General features: G+C 40.7%; 1 protein-coding gene across 3 annotated transcripts in view; it reads left to right on the forward strand.

The window, feature by feature from the left end:
* KIF4A (kinesin family member 4A) overlaps positions 1 to 18,528 on the forward strand; it is a 113,288-nt gene that overhangs the window by 35,147 nt on the left and 59,613 nt on the right. For all 3 annotated transcript variants that reach the window (XM_025894002.2, XM_073885896.1, XM_025894065.2), the window contains 3 exons: positions 7,698 to 7,814; positions 8,437 to 8,612; positions 14,334 to 14,395. In XM_025894002.2, the coding sequence (XP_025749787.1) occupies positions 7,698 to 7,814; positions 8,437 to 8,612; positions 14,334 to 14,395 (355 nt within the window). The remainder of the gene's footprint in view (positions 1 to 7,697; positions 7,815 to 8,436; positions 8,613 to 14,333; positions 14,396 to 18,528) is intronic.

Here is an 18,528-nt window from a genome sequence, read left to right on the forward strand (position 1 = left end):
ACATTGATGGGGATTCTGGATGACAGAATCTTAATTAAGGTTTCGCTCTAATTTTTCCTATAATTTGTTCTGGTGACACATTATCAAGAAAATCCTGATTCATACTGATATGTGGCTGTGAATTATAAACACTTTTTAACAGCCCACTTTACAACCTCAGGATTCTCTTCAATTATTAAACTGATCCAGGAGTTTCAAATGATAGGACATTTAAATCCAGAGTTGTATCACTAGCAATATCTTCCCTAGTTTATGTGATGTAACAACTATAAATGCCTAACAGGATACTTGCAAAGTTTACAAGAAGCACTGAAACTTTTTTTTTTTGAGTGCCATTGGCTAAGTTCTTCATATGCACGATCTCATTTAATTTTTTTCCAGCTTTAGTGAGATATTATTGACATATAACATATGTAAGTTTAAGGTATACAGTGTGATGATTTGATACGCATATATATTGTGAAATGATTACCACAATAAGGTTAGTTAACACACTCCTTCACATAATTACCATTTGTGTGTGTGTGTGTATGTGTGTGCTGATAACATTTAAGGTTTACTGTCTTAACAACTATCAAGTATAGAATACAGTACTCTTAATTTTAGTCACCATGCTTTACATGAGATCCCCAGAACTTATTTATCTGATAGCTGGAAGTTTATATTCTCTGACCAACATCTCCCCATTTCTCCCACCCCTCAGCCTCTGGCAGCCACCATTCTACTCTTTTTCTATGTGTTCAGCTTTTTTAGATTCTATTTATAAGTGAGAACCTACAGTATTTGTCTTTCTCCATCTGACTTATTTCACTTAGCATAATGTTCTCAAGGTTCATCCATGTTGCAAAAGGCAGAATTTCCTTCTTTTTTGTGGCTCGGTAATATCCCATTGTATGTATATATGCGTGTGTGTGCTCACACGGAATTCTGTGTATTCATTCATCCATCGGTGGACATGTAGATTGCGAACATCCATTTGGTACCACGCAACTGACCATGATGCAGTGAAGAGTGCGTGAATTGAGGAACTGCCTCTGTCTGGTGTTTCAGTACAAACTCGTGTATAGTGGTATGATAACTTGCACAATTTTCCATGCGCGAGCATGTGACCAGGAAAGAGTCTATGCAAAGCCATAACCTGAAAATCCACATTTGCAGAAAAGTCAAACATATGCACAAATGTTAGAGGTACTTTCAAGGACTGCAGGAAACTTAACTAACCTCAACACACAAGATGTGTTGGTAGACTCCAGTATGTTGAGATTTGAAATATAGCACATTGGAGTGAGCTGTTTAAAGGCAGTTTTTAAAATAGTTAAAATATTTGTAAATAGTGGTAATGGTTACGCAACAGTGTGAATGTACTTAATGCCACCAAACTGCATGTACACTTAAAAATGGCTAAAATGGTAACTTTTAGATTATGCATATTTTACCACAATAAAAAAAGCTTAAAAACCAAAACGCAAATTACAGTTGCAGATGCTCTGAAGCATCTCTGCCGTTCCCTGCAGTATCCCTAAGGTTCTGAGGAACACTGTTTGAAAACCACTGACCTACGGGATAAATACACACACACCTGAGACTGACATATCTGTCATGCACTTATGATCTCTCCCTAGCTGTCCTCTGACCTCCTTATTTGTCACTCTCCTTCTCCTACCTTGGCACATTGTATTGATATTGAACTACCCATAGTTCCTCACAAATAAGTGCCTTGACATGTGCTACTTCCTCTGTCTGGAATGCCCTCACATTCTTCTTTCCTACCCTTTTCTCCTCCATTGGCACTGTTCTAATCATCCTTCGCATTTCAGCTCAAATTTTTAATTCTTTGCTAAAGCCTTCCTTTACCTTCCCAGGTAACATTTACCACTCCCTCTTACGAGAACCCATTTTTACTATACATATCTCTTCCTTTAATGTTATCTATTTGCAAATTTTTGTTTGTGTCCCTCTCTCCCTTTAATTTATGAACTCCTTGAGAGTGGGGATTGTGACTTAGTCATCTTTGTATCTCTAATAACTAGCACAGTGCCTAGAACATTGTACCTACTCACTAAGTATTTGATGAAAAGGACTCAGACGTGTGGGGTGAGAAGAGCAAGAGTCCCAGGTTGGCTGTTTGTTGCATGACTTGTTAGACGGCAAGAAAATGAAAAAGGACAGTGCTGGAAGTGACATGGATTGGCACTGAAAGATGAATTCTGTTTTGTTTTGGTATTTTCATGCAATGCCTTGTGGGCACAGCCCACTGGAGGTTATTCGGTAGGCAGCCAACATACAGCTTTGGGCAACAGGAAAGAGGTCTTGTTTGGAGATGCGGATGAGTGACTCATTCATTAGAGTTTTTATTGGAACTCTAGGCTGTATAAAATAACCTAGGGAGAGTATATATAGGGAGAAAAGAGCTCAAGACAGTTTCAAGAGAATATCAACATTTAACGGGTGGGTGTTAGAAAAACAATCCCATTAAGGAGACTGGGAATGATTTCCAATGTACCTGGTGCTGCCGCTATGTGACCCAATCAGCTCATTTCCATAGAGCATAGAGATTAGGACCATGGACTTTGGAGCCAGACTGCCTATATTTGAATCCTGACTCAGCCACTTCTTAGTTGTGCAACCTTGGGCAACTTCCCTAACCTCTTTGTGCCTCAACCCTCCTATATGTCAATATAGCAATAATCATACTTTATAGGACTGTTGTGAGGATGAAATGAGTTACTATGTATAAGGTACCTAGAAAGGTGTCTGGCTTATGTAAACACTATGTAAACTTAGCTGTTATTATCACTATCACCATTATTGTCCCCCTGCAGGCTCTTTAGATTGAAGCTTCTTCTGTCTTGCTAAGTTAGTTATTGCTTCTCTACCTGTACTATGAAAATATGTTGAAACCTCCTGTCTACTGATATTTCTCTCCTATGTTCTGTGATCTGGTGGGTAAAGTACTTTTAAAATTCCGTTTAGTGGTGTTTTTAGGAGGGAGAGGAGAGAAATGCTGGTGGCCAATCTCCTGTGTTTGAACAGAACTTCCTATAATGCTCTGTGTTCTTTTTCTGTGTGAGTTTCTTTGCCACGTTGATTTCTAGGAAACTACGTCAGTTTTTGTTTTTGTTTTATTTGACATAGCGAGAGAGGGAACCCAAGCAGGGGGAGTGAGAGAGGGAGAAGCCGGCTTCCCGCCGAGCAGGGAGCCCGATGCAGGGCTCCATCCCAGGACCCTGGGATCACGACCTGAGCCGAAGGCAGATGCTTAACAACTGAGCCACCCACGCGCCCCGCTACGTCGATTTTTTTTTATTGAAATAATTTGTGACTAGATAATTACAATTTTGTGTTTTGAAAGCCCTCTGTCCTTTTTTCCCCTTTAGATGTCCTGTTCCCAGAAAGTTAGCTGCCTTTTTCCCAAATTTTGGAGATCTCTTTTCTTAACAGTTAGCATACTGGTGTATAACCATGCCCCTTGGTCCCCAAGAAACAGATGCCCATTATTTTATTTATATCATCAGTTCTTCTGTGTTTGTCAGCTTGAAGGCCAAAGTAGCCATTTCCTTATTCACTCACGGTATCTTTTGAGTGAAGAAACTGTCATCAGAGTAGATTAGGAATTTATCAGGTGCTCTACTTTCAGCCTTACATAGCTTAGTAGATACCCAAATTATCCAAGTTTGTCCACCCTATTAATAAAAACTTATGTGTAGGTAGCACTTTGTAGATCACATTTGATGAAAATGTGGTAAGGTATGTATCACACCTATTTTATGAATAAAGGAAAGTTTCAGTGGCTTGTCCAAGGTCACACATATCAGTAGGTGGCAGAGGCAGAGTTTGAACTAGGATTCTGTCTCCTAATCAAATTCCCTTTCACTCTATCCCTTCTCAGTATTTATTCCTGTGAGTTTTGTGAGCCATTGCAGTAACAGATCATTCCCTTTCTCTCTAACTAGGTGGGCCATATTGATACTATCATACTACTTCTGTTTTTCACCCTGTTTTACTCGGCTACCTGCCTTAGGCTCGCAGATATTTTCTTCACCTATAGAGCAGAGTTTCTCAGCTGTGGCAGTATTGACATTTTAGATCAAATAATTTGGGGGGCTGTCCAGTGCCTTGTAGGATGTTTAGTGGCATCCTTGTCCTCTACCCACTAGATGCCAGTAGCACTCACTGCCACCCACAAATTGTGACAACCAGAATGTCTCCAGATATTGCCAAATGTCCCTTCAAAAGCTAAATTATCCCCATTTGAGAGCTGCTGCATATGGAGCTACTTCATTTCTCTCCTACCTGGTTTTTCTCCCCTGTTACTTCTGTTCTAGTTCTGAAACCTGTTGCAACATGCCTCCATGATACAAGTTATATTTCCCTTTTAAGTTAAAATCTCTATTATTTATTTGTTGCTGTAGTAAATAAATACCCAAAAATGTCAAATAGTATTCTTGATCCTCTCCTTGTTTGATCTGTTCGCAGTCTTAAAGAGAATACCTTCTGATTTTATAATGTTATCTGGACATTTTTCTCCATTCCCGTCCTCGATCAGAAATGTAAATCTCTGCAAACATGTGCTGCCCAGTCTTTATGATGTGTACTCCATCCATGTCAAGAATTTGTCATTTTAAAATCTCTTAAGAGGAAATCAAATCCCATTTTGTGATGGTTTCTTTCTAGAGATTCATTTCCCTTGCTCCTTTCTATCCCAAAGCCCCGATTCTCATTTGAAGAAGAAAAAAACAGCCTCTTATACCCAAGTGTATGATTCTTGCTTAGATCCTAGTTGCCATAGATTCTTCTCAGGGTTCACCTAGATTTTTTTTATTGTTGTTCTTGCATGAAACTATAGATGGAAGTTTTGCTCATCAGGTTTTTGTTTTATTTGACAGAGAGAGACATAAAAAACCTCCCCGTCTCTCCTTTACATCCCAGATGGGATATGAGCCAATAAGATGGCACAGTGTTCTGTGTGGCTCAAAGGGGAAAGAAAAGAAAGGAATGAACTAATACAAGAATTAGTACAGGTATTGGTGAGCAGCTTTGGTAAATCTCCACAGACTCTCCTTCACATCCTGGATAGGCTAAATGGCCCTGCAAATGGTATCCCTTTCAGTTAGCAATAAAGGGAAAAGAAAGGAATGGTTGCTTGAGGGGATTGTTTCTGTTTGAGTTTCGGGTGATTTGAGCATGTGTATAGACTGAAAAGAAGGAATTCGTGAAGGGAAAATAAGTTGAAGATCTAAGAGAGAGGGAGAAGATCCAAGGATCCAGGGTCCCAGAGAAAACGGAAGGAAGAGAAACAAACCAGCAGAGGCTGAAGGGGAAATAAATGTGGTTATTTACTCCTCTGAAACAAGGAGAGGGATGAAGGAATCACCACAAAGAAAAAGACTGTGAGGCGAGGAGAGGGAAAACCTTCCCTTGTGGATAACTTTGATCTCCACGGTGTATTTGTTGAAATCATCCACTAATAGAGTGAAAGGAGATTTACAGTCTTGAAAATGATGAATGTTTAGAACAGCTGCCGTGGTGAAGTAGGGGATGAGGAAGAAAAGATTTTCAATTGACGAAAGGGTCACCTAAAGTCAGATAGCAATGTTTTATAATGAATGGGTCTAGTCCATTTGGTTATGTGACTTTCTTCAGCATTGCAGCCTACAGAAACTTACACACACACACACACACACACACACACTTGGTTTAACTTGTGACTGGGAGTTAACATGATAGGGAGGCAGAAGGTCACGGGTCTGGTGAGTGCTTGGGAAAGCCTAATTGAAATGATTGATCACAGGGTCCAGTTTAAGGCCCAGGAGAGAATGATCTACTGGGAGTATTAGAAAGTGGCAGGGTGGGGCGCTTGGGTGGCTCAGTCATTTAGCGTCTGCCTTCGGCTCAGGTCATGATCCCAGCGTCCTGGGATCGAGCCCCACATCAGGCTCCCTGCTCCGCGGGAAGCCTGCCTCTCCCTCTCCCACTCCCCCTGCTTGTGTTCCCTCTCTCGCTGTCTCTCTCTCCATCAAATAAATAAATAAAATCTTTAAGAAAAAGAAAAAGAAAAGAAAAGAAAGTGGCAGGGTGCACCTGGGTGGCTCAGTCACTTAAACGTCTGCCTTTGGCTAGGTCATGATCCCGGGGTCCTGGGATCGAGTCCCACGTCAGTCTCCCTGCTCAGTGGGGAGTCTGTTTCTCCCTCTCCCTTTGCCCCTCCCCCCCGCTTGTGCTCTCTTTCACGCACTCTCGCACACTCTCTCAAATAAATAAAATCTTAAAAAAAAGAAAAAGAAAGAAAGTGTCAGTAGAGGCGCCTGGGTGGCTAAGTCGGTTAAGTGCCTGACTCTATTGCGGCTCAAGTCATGATCTCAGGGTCGTGAGATCAAGCCCCGAGTTGGGCTCTGCACTCAGAGGGGAGTCTACTTGAGATTTCTCTCCTTCTCCCTCTCCTTCTGCCCCTCCCCCCACTGGCACTCGCTCTCTCTCTCTCAAATACATAAAGTAAATCTAAAAAAAGTGTCGGGTGCCTGGGTGGCTCAGTCGGTTGAGTGTCTGCCTTCAGCTCAGGTCATGATCCCAGGGTCCTGGGATCAAACCCTGCATCGGGCTTCCTGCTCAGCGGAGGGCATGCTTCTCCCTCTCCCCCTGCCTGCCTTTCCCCCAGCTTGTGCATGCTCGCTCTCTGTCAAATAAATAAAATCTTTAAAACAGTGTCTGTAAATTGGTGGTCACAGTAAGGGTGAAGAACAGGATTCGTGAAAGAAATGAAAGGATTGTGGGATGCAGTCAGGAATTCTGGAGCTCAGGATCTTGTAGATATGATTGTTTCTGGTTATAGGGGAGTCCAAAGTATGGCCAAGTAAGTAAAAGGTTAACAAAAATGATCCCATTTCTTTAGCATTTAACTTTGTACGAGTATCTTATTTAATTCCCCACTACAATCCAATGAGGTAGGTATATTTGCCTCATTTTAGAGCGGAACTTTACCCAAATCAGGTAGTCAGTGGTAGAGCCAGGATTAGAACCTAGGTCTATCTGACACCAAAGCGCATGCACTTAACCACTATACTATATAGCCTTTACACAATAAATGTAATCATGGGGAAATCGGGGGCTTTAGAAGGACCTCAGAGATTATTACAGGATTTAAAAAGCAAACCTTGCAATTAAAGAAGTGGAAAAGAATCTTCACCCTTTCTAAAGCAGCAAGAGAAAATGTATTCCTGTGTGGTGTCATAGAAAGAGCATAGGACTTAACTGAAATCCTGAAATGGAATGTCAGGCCTACCACTCACCAGCTGTTTGACCTTAGACAAGTCAGTGAACCTCTGTGCTGGTTTCCTTATCTGTAAGATGAGAATGATAGTAAAAATAATTTAGCAAGATGACAATAAAAAAACAGCTATTCATCTAATTACTCAGCGTTAATTTAAGAATTAGATATGATAATGGATATAAAAAGTAAATATATAAATGTTGTCATGGTGATAGTTATCTGTGTGTATACTTTGTTTCCATGGGAAAGGGCAAGAAGTGCCAGCAAATTCCGTGTGCCTATCCAACATTTAGACTTTTGTCCTCAGAAAAGTGAACAGGATCAAGAAGTTTCCTTGATTGACGATTTAATATTCTGCAGGGTTTTTATTTTATGCAGGTATGTGTTCGATGCTTTACCAAGCAGTGTAAATTTTGTTTCCTGCTATTAGGTATTAATATTAACCGAGGCCTCCTGTGCTTGGGAAATGTAATCAGTGCTCTTGGAGATGACAAAAAGGGTGGCTTTGTGCCCTACAGAGATTCCAAGTTGACTCGACTGCTTCAAGGTAAGCCCAAAGTGTTTCTAAAAATAAGAGAGTAACTCAGAATAATGGTGCTGAGAAGGTGAAGATGGGACAGGCAAACAGATTTTTGGACTATCACAGACAGAGCTGTCTAATTGATAAAGAGCTTTGAAAGAGACCTATTGGCAAGCAGGCCTCTATGATACTGGAAAGATGTCTTCATATATGGCTTTGAGAGCCAAGCAATCTATAGAATGACAGCTGTGCTTAGTCCTCTGTCCCTGAAAATGAACTTGATTACTGTTTATTAGTGCCTGTTAAGCAGAATTCCCTGAAGAATTAAAACCTACCTAGAGGGGGCATCCTAAGAATGTTTAATTCCAAGAGTGGCTGCTAACTTACTTGGGTCAGGCCCCAGTTATTTTAAAATTGATTAAGTGCTGAAATCACAGTCTTAACAATGGGGACACATGGAATAGGATTCTAAACTATATCATTTACACATCAAAAATCTTAGTGTTTCTCTGTCAACACAAATAGGAAATTTGCAGATTCTTAAGAATTTTTTTCTTAGAGCTCTGAGTTTGAAGCCACCAACCCAAATGGACAGCTTTGCTTACATCCTACTTGTTTGCTTTTATTTCCTCCTGTTATTCTTTTTCAGATTCTCTAGGAGGTAATAGCCATACTCTTATGATAGCCTGTGTGAGTCCTGCTGACTCCAATCTAGAAGAAACATTAAATACCCTTCGCTATGCTGACAGAGCAAGAAAAATCAAGAACAAACCTGTTGTTAATATTGATCCCCAGACAGCCGAACTTAATCATCTGAAACAACAGGTACAGGGCCTTAAAATTTGTTGGGAAAAATTGTAAGTATGTGAGTGGAATGATGGATCTTCTGTTTCTCAGCTTCTCCTCTGCCAGAGGTTTAGAGATGATAGCCAAGCATCCTTTAGTTTGGGAAAATCTTAAAGTAATTCCTATTGACATGTTTATCATCATATGTAAGGTTTGAAGGTGGCACTGTAGATTTTGCTGATAGAAAAGTGAGCAGTGAGAGGTGAGGCAAGAGAGGTGGGCAAGAATCAGATCCTTAAAGTCCTTATATGACCTACTAGAGGATTTGGAATTCAGCCTGAAAGCTGTGGAGAGCCACTGAAAGATTTTAAGTAAGTGGGTGACATGGTGAAATGTGTGTTTTAGGGAGATCACTCTAGCAAGTGTAGAGAAAACAGATTAGAAGTGGTTGTGACTAGAAGTAAGAAAATAAATTACACTAGTACCCTCCCCCCTTACCCACGATTTCACTTTCCACAGTTCCAGTTACCCATGGTCAACCATGGTCTGGATGCAGATAATTCTCCTTCTCACGGATTGTCAGAAAGTTAATAGTAGCCTAACACTACATCACAATGCCTATGTCATTCACCTCACTTAGATACTCATCACATAGATATTTTTATCATCTCATATCATCACAAGAAAAAGGCTAAGGACAGTATCTCAATAAGATATTTTGAGAGAGGGGGAACCACAGTCACAGTATATTATTATAATTGGTCTATTTTATTATTAGTTATTATTGTCAATCTCTTACTTGCCTAATTTCTAAATTAAACTTTATCATAGGTATGTATGTATAGGAAAAAGCATAGTATATATAGAGTTTGGTACTAGCCACTGTTTCAGGTACTAGGGGGGTCTTGGAACATATCCCCCACAGATCTACTATGATAATAACCCAGGTGAGAACTATGGCCTGAACTAAAGACAGTAGCCATAGAAATAAAGAGAAGGATGCAAATTAGAAAGAAAAAAAAAAAAAACCAAGGAAGTAGAATGTATAGAGCTTGTTTGGTAACATATTTGAGGGAGAATCAAGGCTGTTCTTGGGTTTCTTGCTTGGACAACTGATTAAATGGTAGTACCAATCACTGAGTCAGGGAATAGAGGAGGAAAAACAAGGTCAGGTGGGAAAATTGAAACAGTGAGATTCAGTTTGGGGCATTTTGAATTTGAAGAGATTGGGGGACATCTAAGTACAGTTGTTCAAACATAGCTGGCCATTTGGGTTTAACGTAGAGAGGTCTGAACAGATTTGAGAGTTATTAGCATTTAGATGGAATCTGAAATTATAGAGTGGACGACATCAAAGAGTGCATGGCACATTCAGGGTACTCACTAAATATTTGCTGAATGAGTGAATGGCCAAGAAGAGAAGAGGGCCAAAGACAGAAATCTAGGGGAACAGCAGTATTTAAGGAATGAGGAAAAGAGGAAGACAAAAAGAGAGACTAAGAAGGAGCCAACAGGTAGGAAGAAAAGCAATGATATCATGGGAGACAAGGGAAGAAAGTTTTGAGGACCATCAAAAGTACAAATTTATAAAGTGTAAAGTAAGATAAGGACTGAAAAGTGTCCGTTGGTTTGTTTGTTTGTTTTTAAGATTTTATTTATTTGACAGAGAGAGAGAGACAGCGAGAGAGGGAACACAAGCAGGGGGAATGGGAGAGGGAGAAGCAGGCTTCCCGCGGAGCAGGGAGCCTGATGTGGGGCTGGATCCCAGGACCCTGGGATCATGACCTGAACCGAAGGCAGACACTTAACGACCGAGCCACCCAGGCGCCCCAGGTTTTGTTTTGTTTTGTTTTTGCTTTTTTTTTTTATCAACAAGGTGACCTCGGTGAGAAGAGGGTCAGGGGAATGACAGGAGCAGATTGTTGTGTGCTGGTCAGTGAATGCTAGATAGGGAAGTGAAGGAAGCTGGTAGGCTCTTTTTTCGAGAAGGCAAGATGAAAGAAGGCAAAAGCTATAGGTAGTCAAGGGCCAAAGGATATAGGTCTGTTTGTTTTTAAAAAATATGGAAGAGACTTGAACAAGTGAAAGAACCAGTTGGGAGAGACTGAAACTGAGAATAGGGACTAGTTGCTAAGGGACCATCTCTAAGTAGTTGAGATCCTGAGCACAAATAAAGAGGGATTGGCTTTAGACAGTCGAGGGGAGACCTGTCCCCAAGACTCGAAGAAAAGAGGTCAGGATAGGAACACTACAGTGATAATAATTTAGAGGGAGAAGAAGGGAAATTGAAGGATTTTCAGCCTGACAACTTTTACCTTCTCAGTGTAGTAGGAGGCAAAGTCATCTTCTACGAGCAAGCAACCAGATAATAGGGTAGAGGAATTGAAGAGAGCACAGAGGCTTGAAATCATGGGAATGGAAGAGGTAGCAGACTAGGCGCATGCATTTGTGCTGGTATCAATATAAATTGTTGTGTAACAACTCAGTAGCTCTGGTAGAGGAGATGAGAAGGGAGGGAGTTGGATTGACCCAGGCTTGGGGGAGGGGTCAAGTTTTCTTGCCTTCCAGGATATAGTACTCTTTCCAGTGTGTACTGCTTACTCCGTCTCTGGCCTTCTTCCTTGGTGGTAAGAGCTACTATTCACTTAGTCTAAAGCTTCCCCTTCCCTTCTCTTCCTCTGTCTCCCTCCCTCCCTCCCTCCTAGGGGTCACTATAGAAAATACAAGTAATTTACCTGTTAATAGTACCATCTTAATTATAAAATACCATACTCAGTTCTGCCCCTCCATTTTCTTTCATGTCTATTTTTATTGCCAAGAGTGCTCTTCTTCCTAGTCACTTATTTGTTCATTCATTCCAACAATAAATATGTATTGAACACTACTATGTGCCAGGTACTGTGTTGGGATACATTACTGAACAAAGCAGACACGGTTTCTGCCTTCGTGGAACTTACTGCCTAAGTGGGAGAAGCAAATGCCAAACACATAAGCATACCAACATATGAGATAGTGTGCTATATTAGGGTAGTATGACACTATGGAATAGGGTCTTCTGTTATATATCGAAGCTGAGAAGGGTTCCCTGAGGTAGCAATGTTTGAACTGAGATCTGAGAAACTGAGTAGGAATTATCTATGCAGAAAAGAAGGAAGAGGCTTTCTAGGAGAAGAAAGAGCATTTGTGGCAAAGTGTAGTTAGTGGTTAAGAGCTTTGACACTGCAGTCAGACTGCCCACGTTCAAATGCTGGCTTTATAACTCACTGGCTATGTACCCTGGCCAAGTTCTCTGTGCCTCAGCTACCCTATCCATAAAATGGAAATAATTGGGACGCCTGGGTGGCTCAGACGGTTAAGCATCTGTCTCCGGCTCAGGTCATGATCCCAGGGTCCTGCGATCAAGCCCCGCTTCGGGCTCCCTGCTCAGCCATTTCCCCCTGCTTGTGCTCTCTGGCTCTTTCTATCTCCCTTGTCAAATAAATAAATAAAATCTTTAAAAAATATATAAAATAAAATGGAAATAATTGTACCTGCCTCGTAGGGTTTTTGTGAGGGTTAGATGAATTAATACACAGAAAACACTTAGAACAGTGCCAGGCATATAGCAAGTCTGAAAAGGTCCTGATTTAGGAAGCATATAGTGCATTTGAAGAACTGAAGGAATGGCGGTGTGGCTAGAGCTGAGGGAGCCAGGAAAGAGTATTCCAATACAGTATTCCTGATCAAGGCCTCATGGACAGTGTTAAAACTGATGATAAGCAGGGTGATAATTTACAGTGATAATTTACATTTCGAAATGATGGTCTGGCTACTGTGTAGAAATGGATTATAGTGGAGCAAAAGTAGATTAATGGAGACAATGTTAAGAAGTTACTCAGTGGTCCATGTGAGAGATAAATGGTGGCTCAGACTTAGGGTGGTGGTGGCGGTGATGGAAAGAAATGACCAGTGGATTAGATAAGGGGATGAGGGTTTGGTACCCCGATTTCTGCATGTGAAACTGCATGTTCCCTGACCTGGAGTGCACTAGAAAAGGGCCAGGTTTTGGGATAACAGACAACTAAGTGGGGAATATTAAGTAGATAGTTAAATATAAAGCTCTAAATTCAGAAAGATTTGTGTTTGAGATAAATTTGGGAGTCACCAGTTTATAGATGGTAATTGAAACCATCAGGCAGAGAGGAGACTTGAAGGAGAGACAATAAAGCAAGAAGACTGATACTGAGGTTTGAGGGTTTATCATCTAAAGGACAGCGGGCACAAAGGTTAACCAAGAAAGAGCCTTAGAAGAACAGCTGGAAGAATAAAAGGAAAGGCAGGAAAGTATGGTGTCCGGTAAGCCAAATGCTACCAAACAGTGAAGTACAATGAAGACTGAAAAATGCCCAGAGGATATAGTGACATGCAGATCATTGGTGACCTTAGCAAGAGTTATTTCAGTGGAATGCTATGGGCAGAAATCAGATTAGAGGAGCCTGAGGAGCAAGTGCGAGGGGTGAACAAAAGGAAATGGAGACAGTGAGTTTAGACTGTTCTCTCAATCTTTGTGAAGGGGAGAAATAGGGCAAAGAGACTGTGGACTCTGAGAAACAAACTGAGGGTTCTAGAGGGGAGAAGGGTGGGGGGATGGGTTAGCCTGGTGATGGGTATTAAGGAGGGCACATTCTGCATGGAGCACTGGGTCTTATGCACAAACAATGAATCATGGAACACTACATCAAAAACTAATGATGTAATGTATGGTGATTAACATAACATAATAAAATAAAATTTAAAAAAAGATCGGTAGTGGGATTGAGAAAGGTGCTTTTGCTTTGTTTTAAGATGGGAGAGACTTCAACGTGTTTTAATCTTTTTTTTTTTAATTTTTATTAGAGAAAGAGAGCGTGTGCACATGAGCCGGGGGGAGGGGCAGAGGGAGAGGGAGAAGCAGACTCCTCCACTAAGCAGGGAGCCTGACAACGGACTCAATCCCAGGGCCCTGAGATCATGACCTGAGCCGAAGGCAGACGCTTAACCGACTGAGCCACCCAGGCGCCCTGAACATGTTTTAATCTTAATAGAAAGGATCTTATAGAAAGGGAGAAGTCGAAGATATAGAAGAGAGAAGGGATAACAAAGTATGATTCATGAGGAGGCAAGAAGAGTTGGGATCCAAAGCATAAGCAGCGAGACTGGTCATAGGAGGCAGAACAGTTCCTCCTTTGCCATAGGAGGGAATGGGAGAAGATCATTGTGCGTGCACTCCAGTTTAACATCCAGCCACAGGAAGCCTCCTTTTGACTGTTTTGGAATTTTCATTACTTTGCTTCTTCTCAGAACCCTAGAGTACTTAACTGTACTTTATGAATTAGCATCTTCTCTCTTGTATTGTTTCTTACCATTTCAAGCCGTAGGCTTGTCTTTGTCAACTAGATTATAAACTTGAGAATAAAACACGAGAGTTTATTCTCATATCCCCCCCACACATTACCTAGCCCCGTGCTGAGTTTGGTTTTTAAAAAATAGATGCTCAATAAAAAGTCATTAAGATGCTTGGGTAAAAGGGACAACTCCTCTTCTAAGTACTAGTCATTCATATAATGCTGTTTGGACTTTTGTCATTGAATCATCAACCCTGATGCTCTCTGTAATGCCTAAGATATGCTTTCAATTTCATAGGTATCAAGTACTGTATGGCTAATTGTAGTAATTTAGCTGATAAGGGATAAGTAGCTTTTGATTGGTGATTAGCTGACTATTTTTCTTTGCTTTTCCCAGGTACAACAGCTACAAGTCTTGTTGCTACAAGCCCATGGAGGTACCCTGCCTGGGTCTATAAAGTAAGAGTCATAGATTAGTTTTAAATGTATATTCTAGCAGAGGCCATTTCTCCTGATGGTTGTTTTCCCCTGATATACTCAAGTTTCTGGTAGCACTTGGTATCAAGGTAGGGATCTTGTCAAACTTGCTAGTTAGCTTTGAGGCAGCCTGATGTGATAGAAAGAACATGGGTTCTGGCCTCAGAACTTCATTCATTGGAATTCTGCTGTGAGGAAGAGCTGCTTCTTCCCTCCCATTTATTTGATTATTTATTTATATCCATATAGACACATGGATATTTATCTTATTCTATCGGTTAACATCCAATACTATTAATATTTGTTTTATTGCTCAAAGTGTTCTTGCTTTGTCCAGTAGGAGCTCTCTCAGGGTGGTTCTTATGTTCTTTAATACACCCTCTAGTTTTGTTTGTTTTTTGTTTTTAAGATTTGTTCATCCATTCTAGAGAGAGAGAGAGCATGAGTAGGGGAGGGTCAGGGGTAGACAGAGAGGGAGAGGGAATCCTCAAGCAGACTCCTTGCCAAGTGCGGATCCCCCACGTGGGGCTCAATCCCAGGACCCTGAGATCATGACCCAAACCAAAATCCAGAGTCTGCTACTCAACCAACTGAGCTACCCGGGCTCCCCCACCCTCTAGTTTTTAAGCATTTTCAGGAGATGTTCCACACCAATCTTGTATTTTTCTTGCCCCAGTTCTAGAATCAACCATATCTCCAAAGAGTCCTGATTTTTTTTTTTTTTATTGGAAAATAGTGTTTAGAAACGCAATCTGGGTGCTAGGTGTGCTCATTGTTGCTAGGGTGTCCCTGAGGCCCTCTCAGTGGGTAGAGCTAGGAAATATCCGTATGTCTAGTAATGCACACATACACTCATATATATATTTTTATATCCATCTGTATATATAATAAAGGCCATGATTTTATACTGATACCTCTGATTCCAGTCCAATACTACAGAGTTCATTTTAGCCTTCCTTCTCCCCTTATTTATAACTCCTTTTTCCAACAGTGAGAAACCAGCTCTCATTATCTGCAATCTATTGACTTGTTCAGTTCCAGTATACACATAGTTTCAGAATTGCTAGCCCATACTTTTATGAACTAGATTACAGCATTTATGTACAGTTCTTTTTGTCTTTAGGCTTAGAGTATCCAGGCAAGATACTGGTTCCCACAGTTACTGTTTGTATTCCATTTTAGGGTTCCCCCTACAACTTGGTTGGTTTTAATTGTTTGTTTATGTTTCGGGTATGTGAAGGGTATATGAAATATTATGATGCTCTAAGAGTCAGAGTTCTACAAAAAGAAATAGCAGTGAAATGCAAATCAAAACCACAATGAAATATCACCATACACCCATTAGGATGGCTAATATAAAAAAAACTGAGGGGTGCCTGGGTGGCTCAGTTGGTTAAGCGTCTGCCTTTGGCTCAGGGTCCTGGGATGGAGCCCCACGTCTGGCTCCCTGCTCAGCCGGGAGTCTGCTTCTCCTTCTGCTCCTCCCCCTGCTCATGCGCTCTTTCTCTCTCAAATAAAAGAAAACCTTTAAAAAAAACTGAATAACAAATGTTGGCAAGGATGTGGAAAAATTAGAAGCTTTGTACACTGCCGGAAGGATTGTAAAATAGTATAACTGCTTATGGAAAACAGTATGGAGGTTCCTCAGAAAGTTAAAAATAGAACTACCACATGATCCAGCAATCCCACTTCTGGGTATATAGCCAAAAGAATTGAAAGCAGGGTCTTAAAGAAATATCTGCACACCCATGTTCATAGCAGAACTATTCCCAATAGCCAGGAAGTAGAAGCAACACAAATGTCCATCAGTGGATGAATGGATAAAGCAAATATGGGGTGTGTGTGTGTGTGGTAGAATATTATTCAGCCTTAAAAAGGAAGGAAATTTTATTACATGTTACAGTATGAATGAAACTTGAAGACATTATGCTAAGTGAAATAAGTCAGCCACAAAAAAATACTGTATGATTCCACCTATATGAGATACTTAAAGGAGTCAAATTCATAGAAACAGAAACTAGAATGGTGGTGCGCCGGGGCTGGGGAGGGGAGGGGCAAAAAGGGAGTTGTTGTTAATGGGTATAAGGTTTCAGTTTTACCAGATAAAAGTTCTAGAGATCTGTTTTACAACAATGTAAATATACTTAACACTACTCAACTGTACACTTAACAGTGGTTAAGACAGTTTTATATGTTGTTTTTAAAGATTCATTTATTTTAGAGAGAGAGAAAGCATGTGTGAGTAGTGGGCACAGAGGGAGAAGGAAGGAATCTCAAGCAGACTCCCCGCTGAGCACAGAGCCTGAATCAGGGCTCGATCTCACGACCCTGAGATCATGACCAGAGCTGAAACCAAAAGTCAGATGCTTAACTGTTTGAACCACCCAGGCGCCCCAGTTTTATATGTTTTTACACATTTTTTTTAAAAACAGAAAAACCCACAAAAGAACTAGAGGAAAACATAGGCAAAGGTCTATGTCCATATAGGTGAACATAAAGAACAGTGTAGAAATAAAAGCAATGGCAGAAAACTGTGAAAGAATAGACTGGGGTGGGGGTGGCAACAGGGAGGGAATTGTTGAATGGGTACGAAGTTTCAGATTTGCAAGATGAAAGAGTCCTGGAGATCCAGTGCACAATAATGTGAATATACTTAAGTCTACTGAACTGTATGTACACTTAAAAAACGGTGAGGATGGTAAATTTTGTTACATGTTTTTTACCACAGTATTTAAAAAAAAATATTCGGGGGTGCCTGGGTGGCTCAGTCATTAAGCGTCTGCCTTCGTCTCAGGTTGGTCCTGGGATCGAGCCCCGCATCGGGATCCCTGCTTGGCGGGAAGCCTGCTTCTCCCTCCCCCCCCCCCCCCCCCGCTTGTGTTCCCACTCTCACTGTTTCTCTCTCTGTCAAATAAATAAAATCTTTAAAAAAAATATTTGATGAAATGTCATTCCCTCTTCGTCCCTGCCACCCTATCCCCATTGTACCCTTATTTCTACCACTTTTCTCCCTCCTCCATATTTAACCATTCTCCTCAGTTTCTGGCGTAGCCTTCCTGTATTTCTCCTGTACAAATGAGCATATACTTCTATATTTTTTCATATCCTCTTCTTATATGAATGGTGGTATACTACAGATAGTCTTTGTGGCTTTCCTCTTCTCAGCATTTCCTGGAAATCATTTCTTACCAGTTCTTAGATGTCTTCCTCATTCTGTTTTACAGCTGCATGGTACTCTTGTTAGTGTACATGTGCCAAACATTAATTCAACAGCTTTCCTATGTAGGGGCATTTAGGTTGTTTCCAGTATTTTGACGAGATAGGGCACGTTCAGGGTGGTATGGCCGTAGATATGTTTCCAGTATTTTGTAATTACAAACACATTGCAATGAATAACCTTGTGTTATTCAGTTTTCATATTATCAGTGATTTATCTTCAGGGTAGATGTCTAGAAATGGGATTGCTGAGGAAAAAGGTAAGTGCATGTGTGATTTTGTTGGATATTGCCATATTGCCATATTCCCTTCCATATTATGGGCTATACCAATTTGCATTCCCAACAGCAATGTATGAGAGCGCTTGTTTCCCTGGAGACTCACCAGTGGAATGTGTTGTCATACCTCTTCAGTTTTTTGCCAGTCTGATAGGTGACACATGCTATCTCAATATCTTGTTTTAATTTTCATTTCTTTAATTATGAGCAGATCTGAGCTTTTTTTTTCCATATGTCTCAGGGCCACTTTTATCTCTTTCTGATGAATTATCTGTTCATATGTCCCATTTTTCTATCAGGTTTTTTGATCCTTGGGACCTTTTGAAAAAATGTGGTAAAATATACATAAAATAAAATTCACCATTTTAACCATTTTCAAGTACACAGTTCAGTGGCGTTAAGTACATTCACAGTACTGTACAGCCATCACCACCATCTATCTATCATCTAAAACTTTTTTCATCTTGCAAAACTGAAAGTCTGTACCTGTTAAACAATAACACCCCAGTTCCCCCTCTCCCCTCAGTCTTGGCAATCACCCTTCTACTTTCATTTAGTTATTTTAAGCATCTCATATAAGTGAAATCATACAGTATTTGTCCTTTCGTGACTGTCTTGTTT

Source organism: Callorhinus ursinus, unplaced genomic scaffold (genome assembly GCF_003265705.2).
Source record: "Callorhinus ursinus isolate GAN/ISIS: 27379988/994484 unplaced genomic scaffold, GSC_fseal_2.0 scaffold66, whole genome shotgun sequence".
Lineage (NCBI taxonomy): Eukaryota > Metazoa > Chordata > Mammalia > Carnivora > Otariidae > Callorhinus > Callorhinus ursinus.